Here is a 25,240-nt window from a genome sequence, read left to right on the forward strand (position 1 = left end):
ATCAGTTTACACGTCCCTTTTAAGGGTCCTTTTCACGTTTTGGTAATTTGACAAAATTGAAAATATTGTTTCAGAATCGCAAATTTTCGTTGAAGTTAGGATATTTTAATACGTTAGAGAGAGTTGTTGTTGTCGTTATATATTGTGACACTACGATGATTGCTTACATAAAGTATAAAATACCTCACTCATTGTATAAGCACGGATGGCCGAATGGTCTAAGCGTTAGACATTTACTCCAGGGGTCAGTGGTTCAAGCCCAGATGAGGGTAACTTTTTTCTTTCTTTAATTGTACTTTTTTTTTACTGGAGCTTTTTAGATCATATGTGCATATTTATAAATATAACTCATTTAATGACTAAATTCATTACATGCCAAAATCTATGAAAAGTTTATTATATTCGATATTTTACATGACTGTTCCAGTCCTCTAAGCCATGCGGAACTGTCTTTTTATTAGGATCGGAGTTAGTGTTCGTGTGTCGTGTAAATCGATATCGTTGCAGGAAAACGAATACTTTCTGTCGACAGTTGTCAAACGAAAGTACGGTTGATATTCAAATGCATTATTGCTTTCTTTCCGGGACATTGTGTTTGTATGTTGATTCTGCATTAACAAATATAAATGTATATGAAGTGCAAACACAAAAAAATAAACAACGGTTGCGATAGACACCTATAAACATGGCATATACGTGTCTTGTTCTGAGAAAACTGGGCTTAATGCTTGTGTTTAAATTGTCGACCCAGATTAGCCTGTGCAGTCCGCTTGAAACTTAATTTTCGGTGAGGAGGGACTAACTTGAAACTAAAAATACCATTAAAGCGGAAAGTGTCGTCCCTGATTAGCCTGTGCGTGCTGCACAGGCTAATCTGGGACGACACTTAATGCACATTCATGTAACCCACTTTCACAGAACAATGCTCATACTGTTAGATGCGTCTAATGTCCCTTTAAGACTTAACGCTTGGTAAACTCACAACCTAGCCTCGTGATTCAGAAATCAGATCAGTTGTGCCTGGGTTTAATATCCACTGTGTTACAGCTATTCACATTTATGTTTAAGCTCAAGTTCTAAAATCATTTAACTGTATAACAAAATAATTTATATTAATAATAAGACCGACGTAAACAGATCGAGTGATAAGCTTGTTTAAAAGGGCCTTTCACAGATTTTGGCATGTTTTGAAGTTTGTCATTAAATGCTTTCTAATGATAAATGTTAACATTTGAACAGAAAAGATCCAGTAAAAAATCAAGAATACAATTTAAAAAATATATAAATAACCCTCAACCCCACATAGACCCCTCGACCATCCTTCCGCATACAATGGAAGATGTATTTGATACCATATATAAGCAATCCTCGTAGTTTCACAAAATATAACGACGACAAAAGAAATCCCTAAATTATTCATTCGTTTCGCGTTGCAACGCTGTATAATTGTCAGGTTTTTAAATCGTCAAACGATGCATATATTGGCTATATTAGAGCATGGGAAATGTTCAGTATTACTGTTTCCTCACAAATATCATAACTAAATCGAAAAGTTGCGAATCTGAAACAACTTTTTTAATTTTTCAATTTACCAAACCGTAAAAAGGCCCCTTTAAATTTAGATCCAAACCGAATTATTGACTGAAAAAAAACACATGTCCTAATCGGACTTATTTCCAAGGTCAATTGACGATTAATTGGTTAAACTTTATTTGAAGACGGTTAATACAGATACCTTTTATTTTCATTGTCTGCATCACAATGACCAATACAGTCAACATGAGCTCAATATGTTGTTATAAAGTACGCATCGTTGTTACGGTCAACAAACGGAACACTTAACCCATTAATGCCTAGTGGACTCTCCCATCCGTCAAAATTGGATCAATTTATTTCCAAAATTAGGGATGTCTAGTATATTTATTTCTATATTTCAAATATTTCTTACAGAAATTCCTTTAAGCAAACAGCACAGACCCTGATGAGATGTCATGCGGCGTCTCATCTGGGTCTACGCTGTTTGCCAAGGCCTTTTTTAAAAGCTAGGCATACATGGGTTAACTTGTAAAAATGCTCCTGGTTAAATAGCATTGAAAAACGTGAGTATACACATGTCCTTTTGAATTACGTACATGACATTACTATCAGCCGGCTGGGACCATTTGAAGAGTATCGAAGCAAAACGCGTAATTTTCTCACGATCGAATACAGGTCGGTCTATGTAAGCAATTTAGATGGGGTTAACAGTTGACTATGGTGTGAAATCTCGTCACGGGTGGATGCACATTCGTTTGTGTAAGTTAAACAAGATTACATGTTCCCATGTATATTTACCTTCTTTATTTGTGATGACGCCAGTTAAGCGGCGAAGCTGACTTAGATGATTTTTTTTTAACTAGATGTATTGAGATAATTATTGAGCGGGGAATTTTAGCGCCCACTTGCATAGCCGAAATGTTCGTCTTTTAGGCAAAGCAAACTTTAAACAATTAACTGTCCAATAATAGTTGTTGCATACAGTTTTGGATAACAATCTTCATAATTATTTGCAAACGTTGTTATGAACATACTGTATGGATTCACATCATCAAATAACCTTCAAATTTAGTATGTAAGGTGTTGAGCGGGTTTCATAATACGTGACTTGACACTTTTAACAAGATTTATGCACCATCATTTGTGCGATTTAAGATATAGTGTTGACCTTTTCTATATCATTGAACAATAATTGGATATAGATTAACATGCCAGAGTAGGAATGCATATTACGTTAATAATACTATTAATAACAACAATACTACAACAACATCATCATCAACAATAACATCAACAATACCAACAACACCTACTGCTTCTGAATCTGCTTCCCATTCTGCTACTGATGCTGCTGGTGGTGCTGCTGTTGGCGGCGCTAGTGCTGCTACAACTTCTACTACTATACCTACTTATACTGCTACTGCTGTTACTGCTACTACTACTGCTGCTACTGCTTCTGCTATTGCTATTGCTACTACTGCTTCTGCTGCTGCTACTACTACTACTACTACTACTACTACTATTACTACTACTACTACTACTACTACTACTACTACTACTACTACTACTACTACTACTACTACTACTACTACTACTACTACTACTACTACTACTACTACTACTACTACTACTTCTACTACTACTTCTACTACTACTACTACTACTACTTCTACTACTACTATTACTTCTACTACTACTACTACTACTACTACTACTACTACTACTACTACTACTACTACTACTATACTACTACTACTACTACTACTACTACTACTACTACTACTACGTCTACTACTACTACTACTACTACTACTACTACTACTACTACTACTACTACTACTACTACTACTACTACTACTACTACTACTATTACTACTACTACTACTACTTCTAATACCACCACCACTACTACTACTACTGCTGCTGCTGCTACTGCAACTGCTGCTGCTACTGCTACTTTATCTGCAACTGCAACTGCTGCTGCTTATAGGAATTGTTGTCTACTTCAGGACAAATCATTTGATGTTTTACACCATAAGCTTGTACATATTGTGTTAAACAAAACTTAAAATCAACAAATTTGTAAACAGTATTTGCTGCAAGAAATTAAGGTTGTATTCCTTGCATAGATGAACAATAGTCATTTGTGCAAATCAATTTATAGCAGACATGATTTGCAGCAAAATTCAGTTTTTTTCTGTTATATGTGAAATGAATTAAAGGGACTGTCAACAACGACGACGAAGAAAAGAAAAGTTGTAAAATACCGTATTTTTTATAATTATTAGTTTATATTGATTAAAAATATCACGACTGGTATATTACATTACTTGAAGAAGTTGTTAAGTTTTCATATTTTCAGTATATTCGGTAATAAATTTTACTGGGTATGTCTACCAGGTAACTACTGGTTAACTATAGATAACGCCAGTGGATTCATCATCATCGTCACGTGGTGAACCCAGGAATTCAAATTGTGCATGTGTAGTGAATAGTGTATTATATATATAAAATGATCAATCTACTTGCGTTATTTATAGGGTGTATATCGTTATGTCACCTATTTTCGCGACGTACTTTCGATTTCACATCGCCAAATTTTATTACCGAATATACTGAAAAATACTAACTTAGTCAAGTAATGTAATATACCAGTCGTGATATTTTAATCAATATATAAACTAATATACGATATTTTACATCTTTTCTTTTGTTCGTCGTCGTGGTTGACAGTACATTTAAGCAGAGCACGTTGTTTACGAGTTAAAGGTGTTTGTAACCCAATCAACACGGCAGTTTGAGGAAAGAACTTGTTTTCAGTTTTAAAGAATGTTTATCGATTACAGTCAACAAGTCTTGACATATTGTTAAAGCCTCCAGTTTGTAAAATACAAATAGCATTAAGAAACTGTATCGTGTGACCGAGAAATAAAACTTGACATAGGTATAACAAAGGACTGCAACATTTGTTTTATAATGGTTTAACAACACTAATACATGTATTTAGTATTTCCCTTAGATAAAAAAAGCAGGTCAGATCACAACCAACATAAACCAAAATCCTTTAAAGTACCCATCATAACAAGTAACAATTTCTCGAAATTATTTTTTAACGTACATGTACAAAGGCAAATAGAATGTCGTCTGGTTGGCAAACAAAGCAATTATCTACGTTTACTCTGTAATCATATAACACACCATTAACCCATTTATACCAAGTGGACTCTCCCATCCTTCTAAATTGGATCAATTTATTTACAAAATTAGAGATGTCTAGTATATTTATTTCTCTTTTTATAATATTTCTTACAGTATTTCTTTAAACAAACAGCGCAGACCCTGATGAGACGCCGCTAGGCATAAATGGGTTAATTCTGCCGTTAAACTACATCATTATATCGCAAAACATAACAGTGGTAGCCCGAACAGGCTAGTCTGCGACGACACTCTCCTTTGCATAATATTTTCGTTCAAAGAAAGTCTCTTCTTAGCAAAATTTATGTTCAGCGGATTGCACAGGCTAATCGGGGACGACGCGTTACGCACAAGCGTTTTACCCCTTTTCACAGAGCACGGCTCATATATAAACGATTCAGAAACACCGGTAATTGATAATGCTGGTTATTCAACGCAATAATGTAAAATACAATATTGTTAATTTACGTTTAATACACAATATGTTTACATAAGAATATCGAGCTCATATTTACACAAGCTTTTAAACAGGATTTAACGAAGGAATTATTTGACATATTGGTTTCATCTTATCACCTGCATTGAACATATATCAAGCAATAACGACACGTTTATATTTTAAGCTTTTACCTTTAAAACGAACTCATAGGAAAATGATCAGTCTTTACGCAAATATAGGCTTATCAGGGACGACACTCTCCGCAAAAACTTTAATTTTCTATAAAAAGATACTTTCTTGCCAAACCGACCTTAATGTTTGGTGAAGACGTTAAACTTGTTTTGTTACTGCAGGTTAAGGTTTCTATAGTTTTGCACAGTCGTCCACATTCGCTTAATCAAACAGATTCTACACAAAGCGAGGAAAAAATACTGGGATAATTGGAATGTGTCTAGTATTGAACATCATTTATAATATAACTTATTTAATATATCGTTGTCCCATTTTGACAAGAGAAATTAAGCCGACATACATTTCATATTTATTTGATTTGTTAGAAGATGCAAACAGCAAATATAATGATACATTATAATATGTCAACTGTTTGAACTGACGACTCCGGTCCCCTTCTTTAAGAAGGACTTATGGAATTCCCTCATAACATTTTATTCTTTTCATCGCTAAGAAACAGACAGGCAATCTAAAAAGACAGACAGATGACCAAAAGAGATGCCGTTGGTTACATAAATACAAGCGATGAATGAATTACGTAAACGACGCATACATCAATATTACTTATACAAGTATCTAACACTGATGCACGTTGAAACGATATATTTCATCTGTTTAATTTGATTCGCTCGAAAGCTGAGCTCTAACAACAGCAAAATACTGCTGTATGTTTTGGAATTCTTTTGTTACATAATTCTTTGGGTTGTTATAAGCGCTCCATTGGCATTTGTTCGAATATAAGCTTTAAGTTATTATCCGTTTTGAGCAACCTAGATCAAAAACAGCTGTATTCCATGAACATATATTTTTCGAATCACTGTCAGTTGAAGCTTTTCAGGTATGAATTTGAATTTTCATTTTTAGTATACACACTGTGAAAAATAAAAAACTCATAAATTGTATATTACATTTTTCAACATGTTTACATATAAAAGACCGTTTTAACAGACAATTACCGTGTGAGCCTAATGAGCTAACTATTGCAAATTCATCCATTTACATACGCGTGTAATCCTCCCCGTTAGCAAACACTGCAGGATTGTCAATACCATAAACTGCGACCATGTCAACACCGTTGGTGTTGGTCAGGCGACGTTTCATACTGCCGTCGTTGGGTCCCCAAGTTTTATCGGGCGTGGTTATCATTCGAAGGCGCTGGAACAAGTTCCCTTTTGCGGTAAGCAATTTGTAGAGAAACATGACGGGTATTGGGATAAGAACCAAAGCGGTGAGGCCAAAACCGATTCCTTGAGCAAAGTCGGGGAATGGAACTCCTTTTGAAATTTCCGGTGCAAGTTCCTTGAATCTTATCATTTTGTAGATGAAGAGAGCCTGGAAATAAATATGTTTATAACTGTACCACCATACGGACGCTGGAAGGCCAATAATCCCTATACAATTACATATCATGCCGCTTTATCACGGTTCTGACGCTGAACGATCAATACACACTATACTCAAACTAAATGTCGTCTCACTAAATGTATCTTACCCCAGTAAGCAAAGGCGAACACACGAACCAACAGAAACCCCAGAAGTACTTCGGCCGAGGCTCATATCCCAGCATGTATTTGCAATCCTGCATTACCCGATCGACTCCTGAAATAAATCTTGTTAGAATAATAATAAACACGGGCTTTTGCATTAAAGCACTATCTCAATTTCAAAATAAATACTATAAACATATTTTTAATGATCAATTATATAATGTATTTTAGGTGTTAACGCATGTGTAATTGAAATATTTACATCGCATTTTGGTCTCTAATACTTTCCTGTACTCAAGACAAAAATGTTAATGAAAGCGATACACCTCATACGTAGTTAGTTTCATATACTCACTAATACAAATGGTATTCATACAACTGACTGTGTAGTGCATGCACAGATCGATGTACTTACCGTACACCCACATGATAGAGATACTCTCACAGGTAGATACGAAGAGGACCGAGAAATCCGCACCGTAGAAATCCATCAACGTCACCACATAGTCTCCGCCCTTGAAAGCACAACAAACTTCTTAACAATGTGCACAACGTGTTAGATTGTATGGGCATGTTTCAGGTTCTCACAGTTTTCTAGTTCTATTACGGCTGGTCAGTTAACCTAGTCTAACATTTTCCGGCAAAGATGAGTCCATACCGCTTATTGCGCTATAGATACGGCTAAAAGTTCAATTGAGGAAATAGCGCTATATTGACAATATAGCTTGACATCTGCATACTTAAAGGTACTTCATGTATATTGAATAGTGTGACAAGGTGTACATTACAGAGGTGGAATCACGTACAATAAAGTCATAAATCCTACGAAAACATAAGGCAACAATTTCAATATTATATCAGTCACCAATGTCACTCTCCTAGATTACAGAAAGTGATAAAATGGTAACTAAAAGACTATGTTATTTGTGCAGCACGTATTCCTACCGGGGTAATGCAAGACAGGGCAATGAAGTACATTGCGATTGCAAAGCCGATGCACAGTTGAGACTTGTACTTCCGAAGTTTGGGCCACTCGTCTTGTATACATGTGAGAGTTGTTTCCAGGAGAGCAAACTAAAAAATTAAAAATTAAAAACACGGCATTATAGTTTGTAAACAAATGGTTTTCGATAATTTAAATACTGTTAACAAGTAGTTCAGAAACAATCCTTCATGGAAAAAAAAATGTTTAGACGCAATAACAAATTGATGTTGTTTTTTCATAACCCAGTGCCTTTATCAGTGATATTAAAGTACAATATTATTGCTGATTTCTTTGCACAAACTGACGTCATAAACAAAATGTGGCAATATGATTTCAGTTTCAAGGTTCCATAAATGTTTTGAAACGATAATGCTTATCTGATATGATATTAACAAACTTGAATATACTTGTAATTTGAAATGTGCTTGATACGGTTAATTATGTAGAAGTTTTTTCTGTTGAAATAATTAAGTTAATTTTCAAATGTCCCCAACATTCATTATTTTTATAATAAAAATGTAGGAGAAGAAAAAAAGCTATTTTTACTCAGTTTCACCCACCTCACTGTCGAGACCGAGTGTGAACAGCATAAAGAAGAATAGTATTGACCAAAGCTGCATTGGAGGCAAGTTGGAGAGAGCCTCGGGGTAGGCCACGAAAGCGAGACCATATCCTCCCTTGGCCACGTCTTGAACGGACACTCCGATTTGCTTGGCCATGCCTCCAAAAGTGGTGAAGATGACAAAGCCGGAGATGATACTTGTGATAAGATCCATGGTACTAATCACCACTGCGTCACTGAAAAATGCGGCGTGTTACGTTACAAATGATGTTCAATGACAACAAGATCCATGGTACTAATCACCACTGCGTCACTGAAAAATGCGGCGTGTTACGTTACAAATGATGTTCAATGACAACAAGATCCATGGTAATAATCACCACTGCGTCACTGAAAAATGCGGCGTGTTACGTTACAAATGATGTTCAATGACAACAAGATCCATGGTACTAATCACCACTGCGTCACTGAAAAATGCGGCGTGTTACGTTACAAATGATGTTCAATGACAACAAGATCCATGGTACTAATCACCACTGCGTCACTGAAAAATGCGGCGTGTTACGTTACAAATGATGTTCAATGACAAATAAGACTTACAAAATATTGATGCTAGATATAGTTTATATTGTGTTATGTTGAACTAATGGCACGTTTAAGTCTTCGCAATCGCGGTTTCTGCAAGATCATGTTTTTTTAGAACATTTACGTATAGATGTTGTTCTTGAATTTGGTGTAGCCGCCGAACATCTGTATACCTCCGAAGGATACCCCCAACGAGAAGAACATCTGACCAGCTGCAGCGGCCCACACCTATAAATATATTATACAAATGCGCCTCACGATGTGAAAAGTGGGTTTTATGCATGTGCGTACATTCTCATCCCAGATTAGCCTATGCAGTCCGCACAGGCTAATCAAGGACGACACTTTTCGCTTTTTTGATATTGTTCGTTGAAAGAAAATATCTTCTTAGCAAAAATTAACTTTAGGCGGAAAGCGTCGTCCCTGATAAGCCTAAGCGAACTCTACAGGCTAATATGGGACAACACATTACGCACATTCATTAAATCCCCTTTCCACAGAGCTCGCCCCAAATATTGTTCATATTTTTTATTTTTTTTCTCCAATAATCGCAAGTAAGTTAATTCGAAACAGAGATCGTTGGCATGCTATAATTATGACAACCACTGCTGGAGTTACTATGTTTTTCCACGTTTTTTGTGCTTGTTGCTCTATACGTTTTCATTGAAGCCGATTTTAAAATTTGCACTGAGAAAATGAAATTCTTCGTTTACATAAACGTTTATCACCTGAAGAAACGATACTTCAATTCAAATCAAGAAATATTCAATAGCAGATTATGTAATATTCATGATCCAATCAGTTGTTCGCGAAATTAATCGAGAATATCATTTAAAAAAGTAAAGCAAGTTTTATAATTGTGCATGAATGTTCGAACATGTCATACCCAACTCTTATTTTTGTTGCTGTTTGATCAATGAATTCGTATATTTAGCAAATAACATCGCCTTAAAATAACCCGTTTATGTATTTGTATTAATATATATATCGTTATTGTGACATATTTTGGGTACTGTTTATGAATGTTTCTTATAAGGTTAAGCTTTTAGTAAAGTACAATTATTACTTCGTCAGTCGAAAACGACATTGGTCGAGTAATGCTTATTGACTGTCATTACTTTATGTAGACGAACGATAGACACGCATGTCCTCTAATAACATAAAGTTCACAGTGGAATACACATGCAGCAGTTCTATACAAACAACTCTTACCTCTAGTTTGAGCAGTTGGCTCCATTCGGGGACGATGAAGAATTTAACACCATCAATTGCCCCGTCCAGGAGACTGCCTCGGATAAGAAGGATGATAAGGATAACGTACGGGAACGTGGCAGAGAAGTAGACAACCTAGGGAATGTAGCAAAGATAGACACGGCTATAATAGCAGTAAAGCGTGTAGAATCCTTGCTGGCGAGTAAACAAACTGGGCAAGTGGCACACATGGTTGTAATTAAAATGATGTTTATTAAACCATTATGCATACAAGCACAATGCAAATGTAAATAGGAGATAAGTACAAAGTATGTTGAAATGTCGCTAAACTATAATTAGTATGATACTAATTAAGCCATTCAACATTAAACGAACTTGAAATTGACAATTAACCATTCAGTATTTTAAATCACAATTAAATACAAACATAGGTTTATTATTATTTATTGTTATTATTATTTATTGTAACTTGTGCCATCACTAGTCTGACTGTATATACATAATCATCACAAGGTGGATAACACCGTAATCACACTGTGCACATAATAAATTCAAGTAATATGGATCTCTACACATTAATTCAGTGACCTTGGTAAACCTTTTAGACATTCGTTGCAAAACCGTTTAGATGACTGTAGTATTCTTACAAAGGGGGAAAATATAATATATTGTCAGTCTGATAAAGTTCGTGACACGACGTTTGCATTTAATTAACGGTCAATTTATTATAGGTAACCTTTTGCACTCGTTTTGAAACAAGTAACATAAGAAATGTGGTGTCATTGATGTTACCTTTCCAGAGGACTTGATCCCTTTTATAATGCAAGCACATACAATAATCCATGCCAGAAGGAGACAAAGTGCCAGTTGCCATTTAGGGGCTCCCATGTCATCGGGATACATGTTCGGGGCGAGTTGGAGAACCGTCTTGCTGGAATAGGTCAAGAGATATAGTTGACCTTACAGTTTGTTAATGAGACAATATAAAGCAAACACGCAAAGTAAGTGAATATACGGTTCAACTGTATATTAAATTCCCTATTTATACGTTATTGCATTACATTCAAGGACATCATATCACAAGAAATTACTTTTAGGATATATCAAAGTGAGAAATTTAGAAAATGAATGCGAAAACGACAAAGCTATATATCATCTATTGCTGTACACGCTCTAGTGAAATTTCAATTCTGTTTTTTTTTCGGGCAGATAACGGCATTGTGATAGTTTAAATTTTAGAGGATATAAAGATGGTCTCTTGATCTAAAATGTGTTTCTGACATATACACAACTACTTGGAAACAATGACATTGGTTCACATTTAGAATGGCATATACACATTCTAAGTATTTTATGTACAAAAAATTCGCCAATAATTGCCATGTACATTCTTATTACACATGTGACAGCCATGGTGCTTAAAGTATACTGTTGTTCTTATTTTCTTATTTGTAACAGTTATTAATCTACTGACATAATATAGCTACTGTTTTTGACGGCGTGTTAAAGAAATGGAAAATAAATTTTATTTTAACACTGGATTTTCTATTGCCATACAATGTTTGATATGCACGGCTTATGTAACAAAAGGCTTGTATAAAATGCAACAACAATGAATAGGACGATATAATTTTGCGACACTATAATGGAAAACAAATACTTTTTTATTAATTGTCTGAAAAATAAAAATTGCATTAAGTACAACAATATCGCTATTTGTGCTAAGTATTACAAGACAATACCCATATATACTTACTAGAAATACAATTCGGAGACTGCTGTGTTCGAGTTATTGGTGCAATTCACTGAAAGCCCCTCATTGAAAGTGTAGTTTGTTTTACTGCAGAGACATTTACCAATCATATCAAGGGTTGCATTGCCGGTACAGGTTTCAAGTTTGGGGGTGGTCTTTTCGACGCAACCGATGTCAAGCCATTCCTGACAGAGATAGATATGTTTTGTTCTATACGGATCTCATTGGGCCTGAGTTTTATACTGGTTACAGAATTCATTGCAAACTAATAACTTATGAATGATGATGATGATTATGATGATGATGATGATGATGATGGTGGTGGTGGTGGTAATGAAGAAGAAGAAGGAGAAAAAGAAGAAGAACATGATGATGATGATGATGATGATTATGATGATGATGATGATGATGATGGTGATGATGACATGCGGTAGTATAACTTCATTAAAAAAAAGTTTAATGTATGTTTTCATTGCATAAACTGAACAGTATTATTGCGTTTAACTTATCACCGAAACGATATAACAGTGCGTTTAATAAAGATATCCACACTTACATCTGTGCATTTTGTCCACGGCAAAACACTCTGCATTGAGCCGAAAAAATAGTACAGTGTATATGCCATAATCACGATGTAGTAGATGGAGACTATAAGTGATATGATGGCCATGGACCAGCCTATACCTGTCATAATGAAATTATGTTGTTAATTAATCACCAGCCAAGTCTGAGATGTTACATTGGTCATTATACAGAAGGGAGAATATGCTTTTTTTCCAAATAACATCAATATGTCGATGCATTGTAAGCATGTTTTTTTATTGTTGTTTTGTACTCTCTGTGGTAAATTATATTGAAGGTAAACTGCACATTAAACAATTGTTTCATCGTAAACTGTGTGTAACTATTTTGATTTCTGAATAACTGAGTATAAAATATCCCGATTCCATGAAATGAATGTTAAAGCAAGCTTATTACGCGTATTTTTAAACGAACGATCATACACATCTAGAAAATGGAGCGTGGTCCAAACCATCCGCATTTGGGTTACCGTGAGTAATACACCGTAATTTAAGAACATGTATAACCAGATAATATATATTCCGGTAAGAGTAAACCAACGTAATAACGTACTTAACTTCATTAATTAGACAAAACTAAGGTATATGGCTAGTTCAATAATTACCTTTTGCACAAGGATTCATGGCCCATATACCGGTAGGACCTTGTCCTGAGTACTGGCTGACCACGAGCTCCATCATGTACATAGGCTTGCCAATGAAAACCTGCAGGACTATGTAGGCGATGACGAAGGCAGCTAAATTGAAATAGAAAGTAATGTACAGATGTATACAATAAATAAGCGCAGTCATCTTGGTTGTGTGTAAGGTCGGCACGGAGAGGGCTGACATTGACTGAGAAGCATTTGCATAACATAGTTTCAATAAATTGTTATAGGTAAGTCCACAGTCAATTTGTTGTTATGATTCATTCACCGCGGACCGTAACGATTGCATTTAAGGATTACCGGGGAATGTATTGCCATTTCCAATTATTAAATTATTTGTGTTCCTTTTTTTAGTCAAAGTCATTAGTATACCTATTCACCTTTTACAATGACTTGCCAATAAGGTACAAATGGGCCGGATTCAAGATAAAAATGCAAATAATAATGGTCATTACCTATAAATAATGCAGGCAAAATCAGCACACACTGTCGCAGATAATATTAGTTTTATAGCACGCGTTCATGGAATTACATATTATGCTTTGTAACAACATACCTTATATGATCAGCACTTTGCGAAGTAAATTAAAGGATCGGAATTCAATATATTAAAGTGTCGATTTGCAATACATACTATTATATCGTGTTTACCTCCACCATTTTTATAGGCCAGGTACGGGAATCGCCAAACGTTTCCCAAGCCGACTGACATGCCTATACAGGAAAGCATGAACTCTGCCTTGTTGGTCCATTGATCTCGCTCAATCACCTCCTCAACCTTGACATTTGCATCTACGTCAATGTCCACTGATGGATTGCTTTCGCTTGCTGCGTATGCAGGCTGAAAAATTAACGCACCAACAATATTTTTTCCATATTCTATAAATGATTATTAGAACCTAGTTGATCAAATATTTAGTGAAGTAATACTATTTGTTTTTGTTTGAGTGGAAAACAAAAGCCCTTGGTTACAATAATGAATTGAATCGCTGCGTATAATTGGCCAAACACACTATAGTAGAATGTATGGATACCCGTCTTCAAATTGTGTCGACCGACCGACCGACCGACCGACCGACCGACCGACAGACAGACAGACAGACAGACAGACAGACAGACAGACAGACAGACAGACAGACAGACAGACAGACAGACAGACAGACAGACAGACAGACAGACAGACAGACAGACAGACAGACAGACAGACAGACAGACAGACAGACAGACAGACAGACAGACAGACAGACAGACAGACAGACAGACAGACAGACAGACAGACAGACAGACAGACAGACAGACAGACAGACAGACAGACAGACAGACAGACAGACAGACAGACAGACAGACAGACAGACAGACAGACAGACAGACAGACAGACAGACAGACAGACAGACAGACAGACAGACAGACAGACAGACAGACAGACAGACAGACAGACAGACAGACAGACAGACAGACAGACAGACAGACAGACAGACAGACAGACAGACAGACAGACAGACAGACAGACAGACAGACAGACAGACAGACAACAGACAGACAGACAGACAGACAGACAGACAGACAGACAGACAGACAGACATCGTCTTCATGCTAGAATATACACATTATTTCAGAGTTCACGCATGGTTTACTGCCATATTTCACTGTGTAATCCATGTATTGGTTCCTGTGAAAGGATTCGTATAATATGGCATGTTGATTGCGAACATTTTTTGTTCACTGACGAGCTACAACCGTTGGTTTTACAATCATCAGACTGATCTTTAATAAAAGACGGGTTTGCGATTATTTGTTAGCCAACGGCTGAATGATAATGTCAGCTTAGTGCGTGAAAATGCGCGTGCCTTTAACTATTTTGAACTCCCAGAACAGTGCGTTGACAGATCGAGTGAATTGATCTTAGCATTATTCATTTTGTGTTAGTATCGTGCTTTTTCTATACTGTATCGTTTAAGCAATCCGTCAGTTGTCGAAATAAAATACTCATGGATTTTAAAGGGGCCTTTTCACGTTTTGGTAAATTGACAAAATTGTTAAAAGACTTAAAACAACAACTGAAAAGCAAACCAGAATAACAATAGAAATACAGACACTGAAGAAACACTATCAAGCAACAAATGCGTTTAACGCGAGATTATACGATTTTGTCAAATATTTATTAATTTATATTAAATGTGTAAAAAACGTATTTAACATATATTTTAATATAAATTAAAATAAAAGTTATGAACAACATGTGTCGAAAAATGCGAAATAAGCCAGATATTTAATTCTGAAAACAAAAAAGGCTGTACAGTCGAATTCGCCAGCATGTAAATCGTGCATGTATGATGTGAATCTAAATGTAGTTAAACGGTTCATTTTAAATTCCTGCAACGATATCTATTCATTCGACACACGAAGACTAACTAAAAAGACGATTGCTACGATTATTGTAGGAAAATATGTACGAAATATCTTCGTCACAATCGGCTCGGGGCGCTTATTTGTCTTTGCTGCGTTTTATGAAATTCGTCTTCAATGTATAATTTTCTTGCCTATTTTGTTTTATTGTAACATATTTTATCAATATATTAAAATTTAACACATATACAAAATCTTATAATCTCGCTTTAAATTGACAAAATTGAAAAAAGACTTGAAACAAAAACGGAAAAGCAAACCAGAATAACAACAGAAATACAAACACTCAAGAAACAGTATGAAGAAACAAATGTATTAAAGGGGCCTTTTCACAGATTTTGGCCTGTTTTGAAGTTTATCATTAAATGCTTTATATTGATTAATGTAAATATTGCATCTAAAAAGCTCCAGTAAAAATTCAAGAATAAAATTAAAAAATGAAAAAAAGTAACCCTCAGCAGGGCTCGAATCATGGACCCCTGGAGTTCTGGAGTAAAAGAAAACCACTTAGACCACTCGAGCATCCGTCTTCATACAACGACAGGAAGTATTTTATACTTTATATAAGCAATCCTCGTAGTTTTACAAAATATAACGACAACAGCAGAATTCGAAATCAGAGTCTCCACAGTAGTCAATCGTTTCGCGTTGCAACGCTTTATAATTTTAAGGTTTTTAAACCGTCAACAAATGCTTATAATGGATATTTTAGAGCATGGTAAATGTTCAGTTTGACTGTTTCCTCGCAAATAACATAACTACAACGAAAATTAGCGAATCTGAAATTATTTTTTTAATTATGTCAATTAACCTAAACGTGAAAAGGCCCCTTTAACACATATTTATGTCGAATGTTATGTCGGGCTTCACGAGTAATTATTATGTTGATTGGTTAATATGTATAAAAACAGACCAATTAAATATGTATTTAGGTTAGTAAAGGCAATTATATGTCTTTACAATTCTTGCTTATAATTGGTAACGCACAGTCACATTTTAGTGTTTAGTGAACAAATCGTTAAACTGGTCATGCATCTTTTTTTAACTATAATTTATTAACCTGCTCTATCATCCGTTTCTTGTGTAGAGAGGCGTTTAAAACTGGTTTAACAAGTTTAAAAAATGGATTTCTTCCTACAATGAACGCCTGTTTACTTTCGTATTTTAACCTATTTATGCTTAGAGTCTAGAAAAACGGCCTTGGCAAACAGCGTAGAGCCATATGAGACGCCGCATGATGCGGCTTCTCATCAGGGTCTGCACTGTTTGCTTAAAGTAATTTCTTTGCTTAGAGTAATTAAGAAATATTCTAAATATAGAGATAATTGTACTAGACATCCTTAATTTGGGAAATAAATGTATCCAATTTAGAAGAATGGGAGAGTCCACAAGGCATAAATGGGTTAAGGGATAACGTGCGCATTAATCACTGCTCATAAGAGTGGATTTTTGAAAATGAAACACGGCTCTAATTTATATATTTATATTGACAATAAACGTATTTATTATACATAGCATACGTGTCCTGTTAACAATAATAGAAATATGCTGTGGGGGTAATTTGTAATATATGTGCGGTAAGCGTTCATACGTCAGCTATTGTTTTACTGTAGGTCGACTTTTTCAATCCAATGATGTTTATATTTTGTGATACATAAAGCACAAAATAATGACTACCTTAAAGGCTCTATAAAGGTGAAGATACGTAATTATTTACAGATTTTTAAATATTTTTTCATATTTAATTTATAAAGGTTATAAAAAAAAACAATATATATATGGTATTGGTCATAATAATAAAAAATGAGCAATACAACTTGTTTTGAGCTGAAAATAAAGTGTCCTCCAAGTCAATTGTGTTTACAAACAATCAGTTTATTTACATTGCTGTTTACTCGCGAAAGAGAAAGTGAAAGTGACTCAGGTCACCAAAAATATAGCGATGACTTTTAACGTTTTCCGGTATCACTCACAATGTAGGTCTTTTCTAAATGGTTAAAACGTTTGTAGTGATCTAATAAGTTACTTTCTGCTGGTAAAAAGTTGTTAAAATAGAATTAAAATTGAATTTTCTTTCGGCTATTTTTAGCATATGTTAACGCTCTGAGGCTACACATCACATTAGTTGCAAAAATGTAAACATTTCTTCCAATTATGAAACGGGTTTATCTTCCATAATTCTTGACAACGTTGTACCTAAGCTGTGTTATTAGCAGTTTTTATGCAAGAGTAACTGAAATCCGGTAAAAATTAGACCAGTTGATATGCATTATAATTGGATTTGTGACCTTTATAGAGCCTTTAATAATAAATCTTGTTCAGAGAACTCCCTTTCATCAACTTCTTCACATTTTTACATATGATTGAGGATATTTTACTTGATTTGTGAACTCACTTTTGCGTTTTCATTGTGTGACCATTTTTTCGACGTCGAAACCTCAATGTTAATGCGCATTATTCCTTGCTGTTGATATCGTCATGACGGCTATGGCGGCCTTAAACCAATTGCAAACCAACGAAATATCGTTAGAACGCGATCTTTAAACTTCGGTGTTTAGTTTACAACTATAAGAAACTGTGTGACGGATCGGAGTATTTAAATAACATTCAAGCGCTTGTGAAAGGTTAGCCAACGGGCATGTGATAGAAAACGAACAAACACTTTACATTAAACAATATTGAGTAGGTTTGCTGGACACATTTGTGACTAATTCTGTATCGCTAGTCATACTAGTGTTGATGGCAATTGAAGCGTTGCCCTTGTTTCGTATATTATATTCTGCCTTGGGATAAACACGTGCATGTATGCGACCAAAATACTTTGGTACAGTGATATGTAAACTAAAAAAAAGCTTACGCGTATAATATATGTAACATTTACAATTACACTGTTAGCATACATGTCCATAAGTGAAAATTTAATTCGTTACCGTGCATAACATTATGTTTATGTTGTTTTCTAAAAGGTGCATGCTTTAAAAATGGGAAATATTTAACTATCTTGACGTAAATCCGCAAATGTTATTATTGTTCATGCACTAATACACCAAAAAGAAGGCGTTGTTATGAGTCAGTGAAAAAAAAGTCTGTCTCACAAATCCTTCATCCTAAAATATCCTGTATCAGATTATGCAGCTATTACTATTAATATTTAACAATTTTGACATAAATACGCAAATTTTATTATTGTTCATGCACTAATAAACCAAAAAGGAGGCGTTGTTACGAGTGAGTGAACAAAAACCTGTCTCACCAATCCTCCATCCTAAAATATCCTGTATCAGATTATGCGGCTATTACTATTAATTTGTGCAATTAAAAATCACGTTTTATATAAAAAATAGACACACCAACTTTCTCGCGTATGCGAACGGAGGTTTTAAATGTTTTACGTACACTTTACCACCCTTGTTCATCATTGTCCATATACAACATCCCACACTTCTCGCGTTTAAACTTGTTGATGACAGCATGCCATCTCTGTATAACTTAGTTATTTGCAAAACCATTTTGTTGTTGTTGTAAGCATTGCACTGTGGAACAAAGTGGACATGAATGTTGGAGAACATATTTTTTTTATTAAAACAACATTAGTAAAAGAAGTTTCATAGCTCAAGACGTTGCAAAGATACACGTTTGGTTGCATTTTTACCTTTCTCCAGCCCTTGCCAAGCATTACCGAATGCGCGCGCAATGTATTAAAGTGTTATACAATGCGAGTAAACTTAAACGACAAGGTAGGATAATTAAATCAACCTAGAAAATAACTGTACGCACACTAGCAAAGATTGAACTAGCGCTGGAATGGGTACAGTGGTTTTTGTACATAGTAGTTTACCTTCCGTCTCAATAAAAACCAATATCAAAGATAAGATCATGTGTGATGAAAACACATGCCCATTATTTTGTATTGCAGATACCGCGGGCATTGTTCAGATAACCGCTATGAAGTAATAATGGCATTAACCCTGTACTTATTCTTTGTTACAACGCAGACGCTTTTATCATTTTCAAAATGCATTAAATATATTGTTTGCGCCTTAAGGAAAGTACCGGCGTACTCTTTTGTTATACTTGTCACACGTTTTTAAGCTTTGCAGAGCAAAGCTGTTTTAACGAACTTAGTGCACAAATCTATGTGGGGAATATACAAAATGAATGTCTAAATCAGAAGTAGACATTATAACGTATTGCATGACCGATTCATATACAAGCTATTTGAATGGGCTGGGTATGGAATTCACGATCCATAATTTGCAACCAAGTTCTGTACAAACTGCGCTAGCTAGATTTGCATTCATCACTGTATAGTATTATGTCCGCATTGCCAATCCTTCAATTATCGCAAGATTTTGAAGTCGATGTAAGATCGACGAAAGTAACTCTGGAGCGACGTATAGCGATAAATGTTTAATGCGTTCAACCTACCCCGCGTTTTTATGAACTGTTTATTCAAAACTTTTCGCTCATTAGAGTCCTTGCGTGGGTAGATCTTAGCCCGTTCAACAGGTTAATAATGGTGTCTGTACGTTCTATAGTGAACACAATTTCGTGTCTGTACAAGTTAATTATAAGCAGGGCTTTTCACTCTTATATAACAGGGGACGAAATTCGGCCCCTTCCCAATTGAAAATAAGGTCATTTTTTCCCAAAATTGATAGAGGAATTTCCCAAATTGTAAAAATAAATTATTTTTTTTTACTTTGACATATTGGGCATCTCCCAAATTGAAAGCAATGAGCTCTTATATGAATTAGAATGCACCACAAGGTGTCTTTTAATACGTCTGCACAATTAAAAAGACCCTGTTTCAAAAACTTTCAAAAACTTTACAAAACACGGCCTTCCCAAAATGAGCAGTTATCGCACATGAAATTCCCAATTTGAAAGGCTAGGACCTCTTCCCAATTTCCAGATGAAAAACCCTGATAAGTCATCTGCCGGCTTAACCGGATGGGACTATAGGTTAACCCCCTATCCGTCCTAATGTTCGTCCGTGACATCGTCTGTTCGTTTGTTCGTCAGAAGCTGTTGATAAGCACACACCGTTAGGGTAATGAAACGGCGTATATGGATAGAGGACCAGTGGGGATAACTAAACACTTTTTCATTAATGCGGTTTACGGCATTATTTCAAAACCAACACATGGAGCATGATATCAATAAAACAGAACGTAAGTTAGATACCAGCATTAAATCGGTTATGTACGCCTGTTCGTCCGTCGGTTCGTCCGAAAAATCTAGATCCTTCAATAACTCAAAATGTTTTTAACCATTCAGTATATGGATATATGGCCATACAGGAAATATGCACGCTATATCAGGCGATTTTATCAGACAGCATAGTGGTTTTAGGCAGAGAATACAGGGGACAATAAAATCTGAACCCTGCGGCAACGCTAAAACGAATAAATTATTTCGATGAAGCTCAGTTATTGAAGCTTATGGTGATCCTATTCTTGCCACGATAACATTAACATTACATAAAAGTGCTGTTTTGTATGTAGCAAACCTTGTGTCTACCTGTATCTTACTTAAATAAATAATCACTTTGTAAAATAGATTTATGAGTATAATATTAATATGCTATGGGTGTAGTTTGCTTTGTATCTCTTTTAACTTTGTGATGTAACCTGTGTTCAATATTTCTTATTATTTGTAATCAAAACTATTGTTTCAAAATATTTTATGAGCTGTTTTCTTTGTGCATATTACGTGTTCTATAATTGAATAATATATTGTTTAAAATACCTGAATTAATTTAGAAAATCATTTTACACTTAGTACCATATATATAATGCGTTCTTGTTTTGATAACGTAAAGACGGACAGGTTAATGGCATTTTGATATGAAACCCTTTTCTAAAGTTAAATAAATGTGTATCGCAAAGAATACTTACCCTGTCTTTACTATAGCCCAACACAAAAGCAAATAACAAGGTTTAAACACGAATCGATATGATTGCAAGAATGTTAGAAACAATGAGTGAACAGTTTTATGTTTTGACGAAACTAAGAAGAATATGGAGGCTTTTTTTATATTGCAATGCTGTTGTTTCATTTGCTGTTCATATTGATTGATGATGGTGAAGATGGTCATAATTGCCGACCGTTGGTAGTTGGTATCACAAACTATCAGTGTTTCAATAATTTAAAAACATTCACATTATGTGAACGACCATCACACAAAAACATGAACAGTGAGGACACAAATCTATTTCGATTTCATGTACCATGTATTTATGATTCGTTGAATCGTTCGGATTTATTTGAGCTGAACATTAATTAAAGCTGATCAACGGCCCGTGACTTGTCGGTAAAAGCAAATTCCGCCTGAAGGGCAGAATGTTTAAAACTTCATATAAGTATACATTGAGCCAACGCCGATTGTGGCGCGCTGAAGTATTACAAACAGAAATCATACAGTGTGACATTTGAAGTATACTATTGAAACCACTTCAACGAAAAGCTATTTGGCCGGGTATTTATTATGTTTAAAATCCTTTTTTTGCGGAAAACTATCATTTTAAGTAAACCTTTCACAATAATTGTACACAAGTTGTTTAATTCAAATAGTATTATTTGATAGAAGATAAGTAACGCTCAATAAGATTGGTCCCGAACTTAAGTCGGACATGAAAGCACACTTTTACTTAAAACAAGATTACTACGCAGCAAACGTGGAATATCCTATGTCAAAATTCTAACCAAGGTCTGTTATATTCATAACTCAACAAAGCGGCGATTATGCGCCGATTATGCGCCGATTAATGCATTTACATATAAGAAAGGTATTGTGTTACAAACAAGTAGTAAAATATCCATGCTATTGACGCAATCTGATATCAGCGAGGGTTAAATTTGTGAGTGCGTTTCGTAGTCTGTATGCAATTTCAATGCCGGGCAGTAAACCATGTTTGCATAATTATCCTTATGAATAGCATGTCATTTGATACTTAAGCTTTGTTGTCTGCACTTAAGAATGAGAAATAAACGTGCCCTATTGAGACTTAAATTCATGGCAATTGAGTGTGTACAAAAATAACAAGCCGTTGTTTAAGACAAACGTACATTTTAAACAATTATACAAAAGTTGCTTGTATAAACTGTATTATCAAATTTGATGCATTGAGACCGATGTGGCTAACTTATATATATATACCATCTATGCGCACACAGAGTTTACGCATAATTTATTTGTTTATATTTGTTAAGATTGATATGCATGCAAGGAAATGACAGTGCATGAATAGAAAAACTTTCATATAAATTGTAATGTGTTTAAGGAAAGCATCATAAGTCATAACGTAAAACATATAATTCGGTTCATAATGTGTTCCGGTAGCTGAAAATAATATGATATTTGGCAATATTTTTAGGTTTTGTATTTGTTATTGATATATATTTAAATTAGAAAACACCATGACGATATTCTGAGTTAAGCAGATGACTTTATTTGACTATAACTTTATTAACTTTTAGTCACACACGTTTCCAATATATATATTTTTCAATAAAAATGTATACTCATATGTATTCATATGTAAGTATTTAAAATTGTCGACCTATTAATAGTATTTACCAAAACGATTAAAACAATAACAAATTTTGTAATAATTATAAATATGCCAGGTGAGCCATTAACTCAGTTTAATCTGTGGATTCTCGATTTACAGCACTTGGTAGACTTTTTTTTTTAAAGTTCTTACCGGTTTGGGGTCTCCGTTTTCCTTTTTATTCTTTTTTGGCATTTTGCTAATCCCGTTATTTTCAGATGGAATGAGTACGCAGTGGCCAATATTTTGCAGTAAACAATTACACTTTGTCCGTAGAGTCTCAGAATAAATCAAATCAAAGCATTACATACACACACAATCAATCGCAAAATTAGATAAGTTTAATAATATTTTTCTTGAAATTTAAAGATGTTTATATATATCTATCCAGGCCTCACGTCCAGATTTAACCGGTTTTCTCGATACGGTATTCAATATTGGTTATATTGTCGTCAGTTCTATTTCCCATCCTTCGACTTTTTACGGCGAATGACGAAGATTTGATATTCAACGGACCATAACATTAAAATAAACAACTCAACGTTAACCAATCCTGTTTACCTTAAAGCGAGTATTTACGATTTTGTCAAATATAAATGAATTTATATAAAATGTGTAAAAAACTTATTATATATATCTTTCAATAATAAATAAAATAAAAATTCAGAAGAATATGTGTCGAAAAATGCGAAATAAGCCAGATATTTAATTCTGAAATCGAAAACGGCTGTACAGTCGAATTCGCCAGCATGTATATCATGCATGCACGATGTGAATCTAAACTTAGTTTAACGGTTCATTTTAAATTTCTGCAACGATATATATTCATACTACACACGAACACTAACTCTGGTCCTAATAAAAAGACGAATGATTCGATTATTGTGGGAAAATATGTTCGTCACAATCGACTAGGGGCGCTAATTTGTCTTTGCTGCATTTTATGAAATTCGTATTTAATGTATAATTTTTCTTGCCTATTTTGTGTTATTGTAACATATTTTATCAATTTATTACAATTTAACACATATAAAAAATCGTATAATCTCGCTTTAACGTTATACCGTGAGAAGGAAATATTCAAATGGGTATTTTGCCAACGTTTATTATATGTGCGGTTTAAAACGTAGTTGACGGCAATTAATTCCGTTGTTAACAAAGATGTATTTTATGTTCAAATGAGTATGAAATCAACGCTGGGACGCTTGTTAAAGTTGTTTTATAAACACATGCCGTTAAAAAAACAACGAAGGGTTTTAACCCGATATTTTAAATAGCAAGTCAGAACAGGAAACAAGATTGTTCAATTGATCTAAACGAGCCAGAACTGTAAATATTTACACTTCTTTGATGTACATACATGTAGGCATATTTTGTTTATAACATAACCATAACTTTTACTTTTTTTCTGCTTTAGTTGTTGCTTCTGTTCTAAGTGTTTTGCATACTGTGTTGTTTCTATTTATGGCTTTCACAAGAGTATCGAAAAAAGTAACAACACTACTTCAAATATGCAAAGTACACGGTTGTTCATTTTACAAATACATTCGTTTTTGTCAAGTCACACTATTTCGTAAGGTATTATATTAAACCTCACCAATGCCGGTTTTGTGATTAATTACAATCTCTGTGGAAAAAGGTAAATTCCCAAACAATTATTTGTATTTGTATTTGCTGCGTGTTTGTATGTCTAATGCCTGTTCGACAGACGGTAAATTGCAATATCTCGAATCCATAGTAAGACTTCCACGTTACTAGCGCAGCTTAATTTCACACGTATAGATTATATTTTATACAAGAATATGCGTAATATATGCTGCTCGAATTAAATCGATTATTTAAATTATTATCAATATTATTTTGTAATACTTAGGTTTTACTTATAAATATATTAATAAGTTGCTCATGTGCTATACATATTTAAATCCAGGCCCAAAGACGATATGCACAATTCATATCAAAGGGACACAACTCTTATTTTGAATTATTGAGCCATTTATATGTACATATTTTCCTGTAAAAAACAAGTCTGTAACTGTGTTATTTGCAGTGTTCTGTGCTGCG

The 25,240-nt window shown here is 34.6% G+C and overlaps 1 protein-coding gene across 1 annotated transcript; it reads right to left on the reverse strand.

Annotated features, from left to right (window-relative positions):
• Positions 1 to 5,699: 5,699 nt before the first annotated feature.
• On the reverse strand, positions 5,700 to 23,641 carry LOC127880961 (sodium- and chloride-dependent neutral and basic amino acid transporter B(0+)-like). The gene is made up of 13 exons (XM_052428478.1): positions 23,330 to 23,641; positions 13,865 to 14,054; positions 13,172 to 13,303; positions 12,542 to 12,669; positions 11,989 to 12,170; positions 11,025 to 11,163; positions 10,233 to 10,367; positions 9,145 to 9,248; positions 8,434 to 8,671; positions 7,834 to 7,962; positions 7,304 to 7,403; positions 6,894 to 7,000; positions 5,700 to 6,733 (listed from the first exon to the last, which is right to left on the reverse strand). The coding sequence occupies exons 1-13, from the start codon at positions 23,369 to 23,371 to the stop codon at positions 6,398 to 6,400; spliced, it is 1,962 nt and encodes a 653-aa protein (XP_052284438.1). The 5' UTR covers positions 23,372 to 23,641; the 3' UTR covers positions 5,700 to 6,397.
• Between the last annotated feature and the right edge of the window lie 1,599 nt (positions 23,642 to 25,240).

The sequence above is a fragment of the Dreissena polymorpha genome, chromosome 5, assembly GCF_020536995.1.
Source record: "Dreissena polymorpha isolate Duluth1 chromosome 5, UMN_Dpol_1.0, whole genome shotgun sequence".
Classification (NCBI taxonomy): domain Eukaryota; kingdom Metazoa; phylum Mollusca; class Bivalvia; order Myida; family Dreissenidae; genus Dreissena; species Dreissena polymorpha.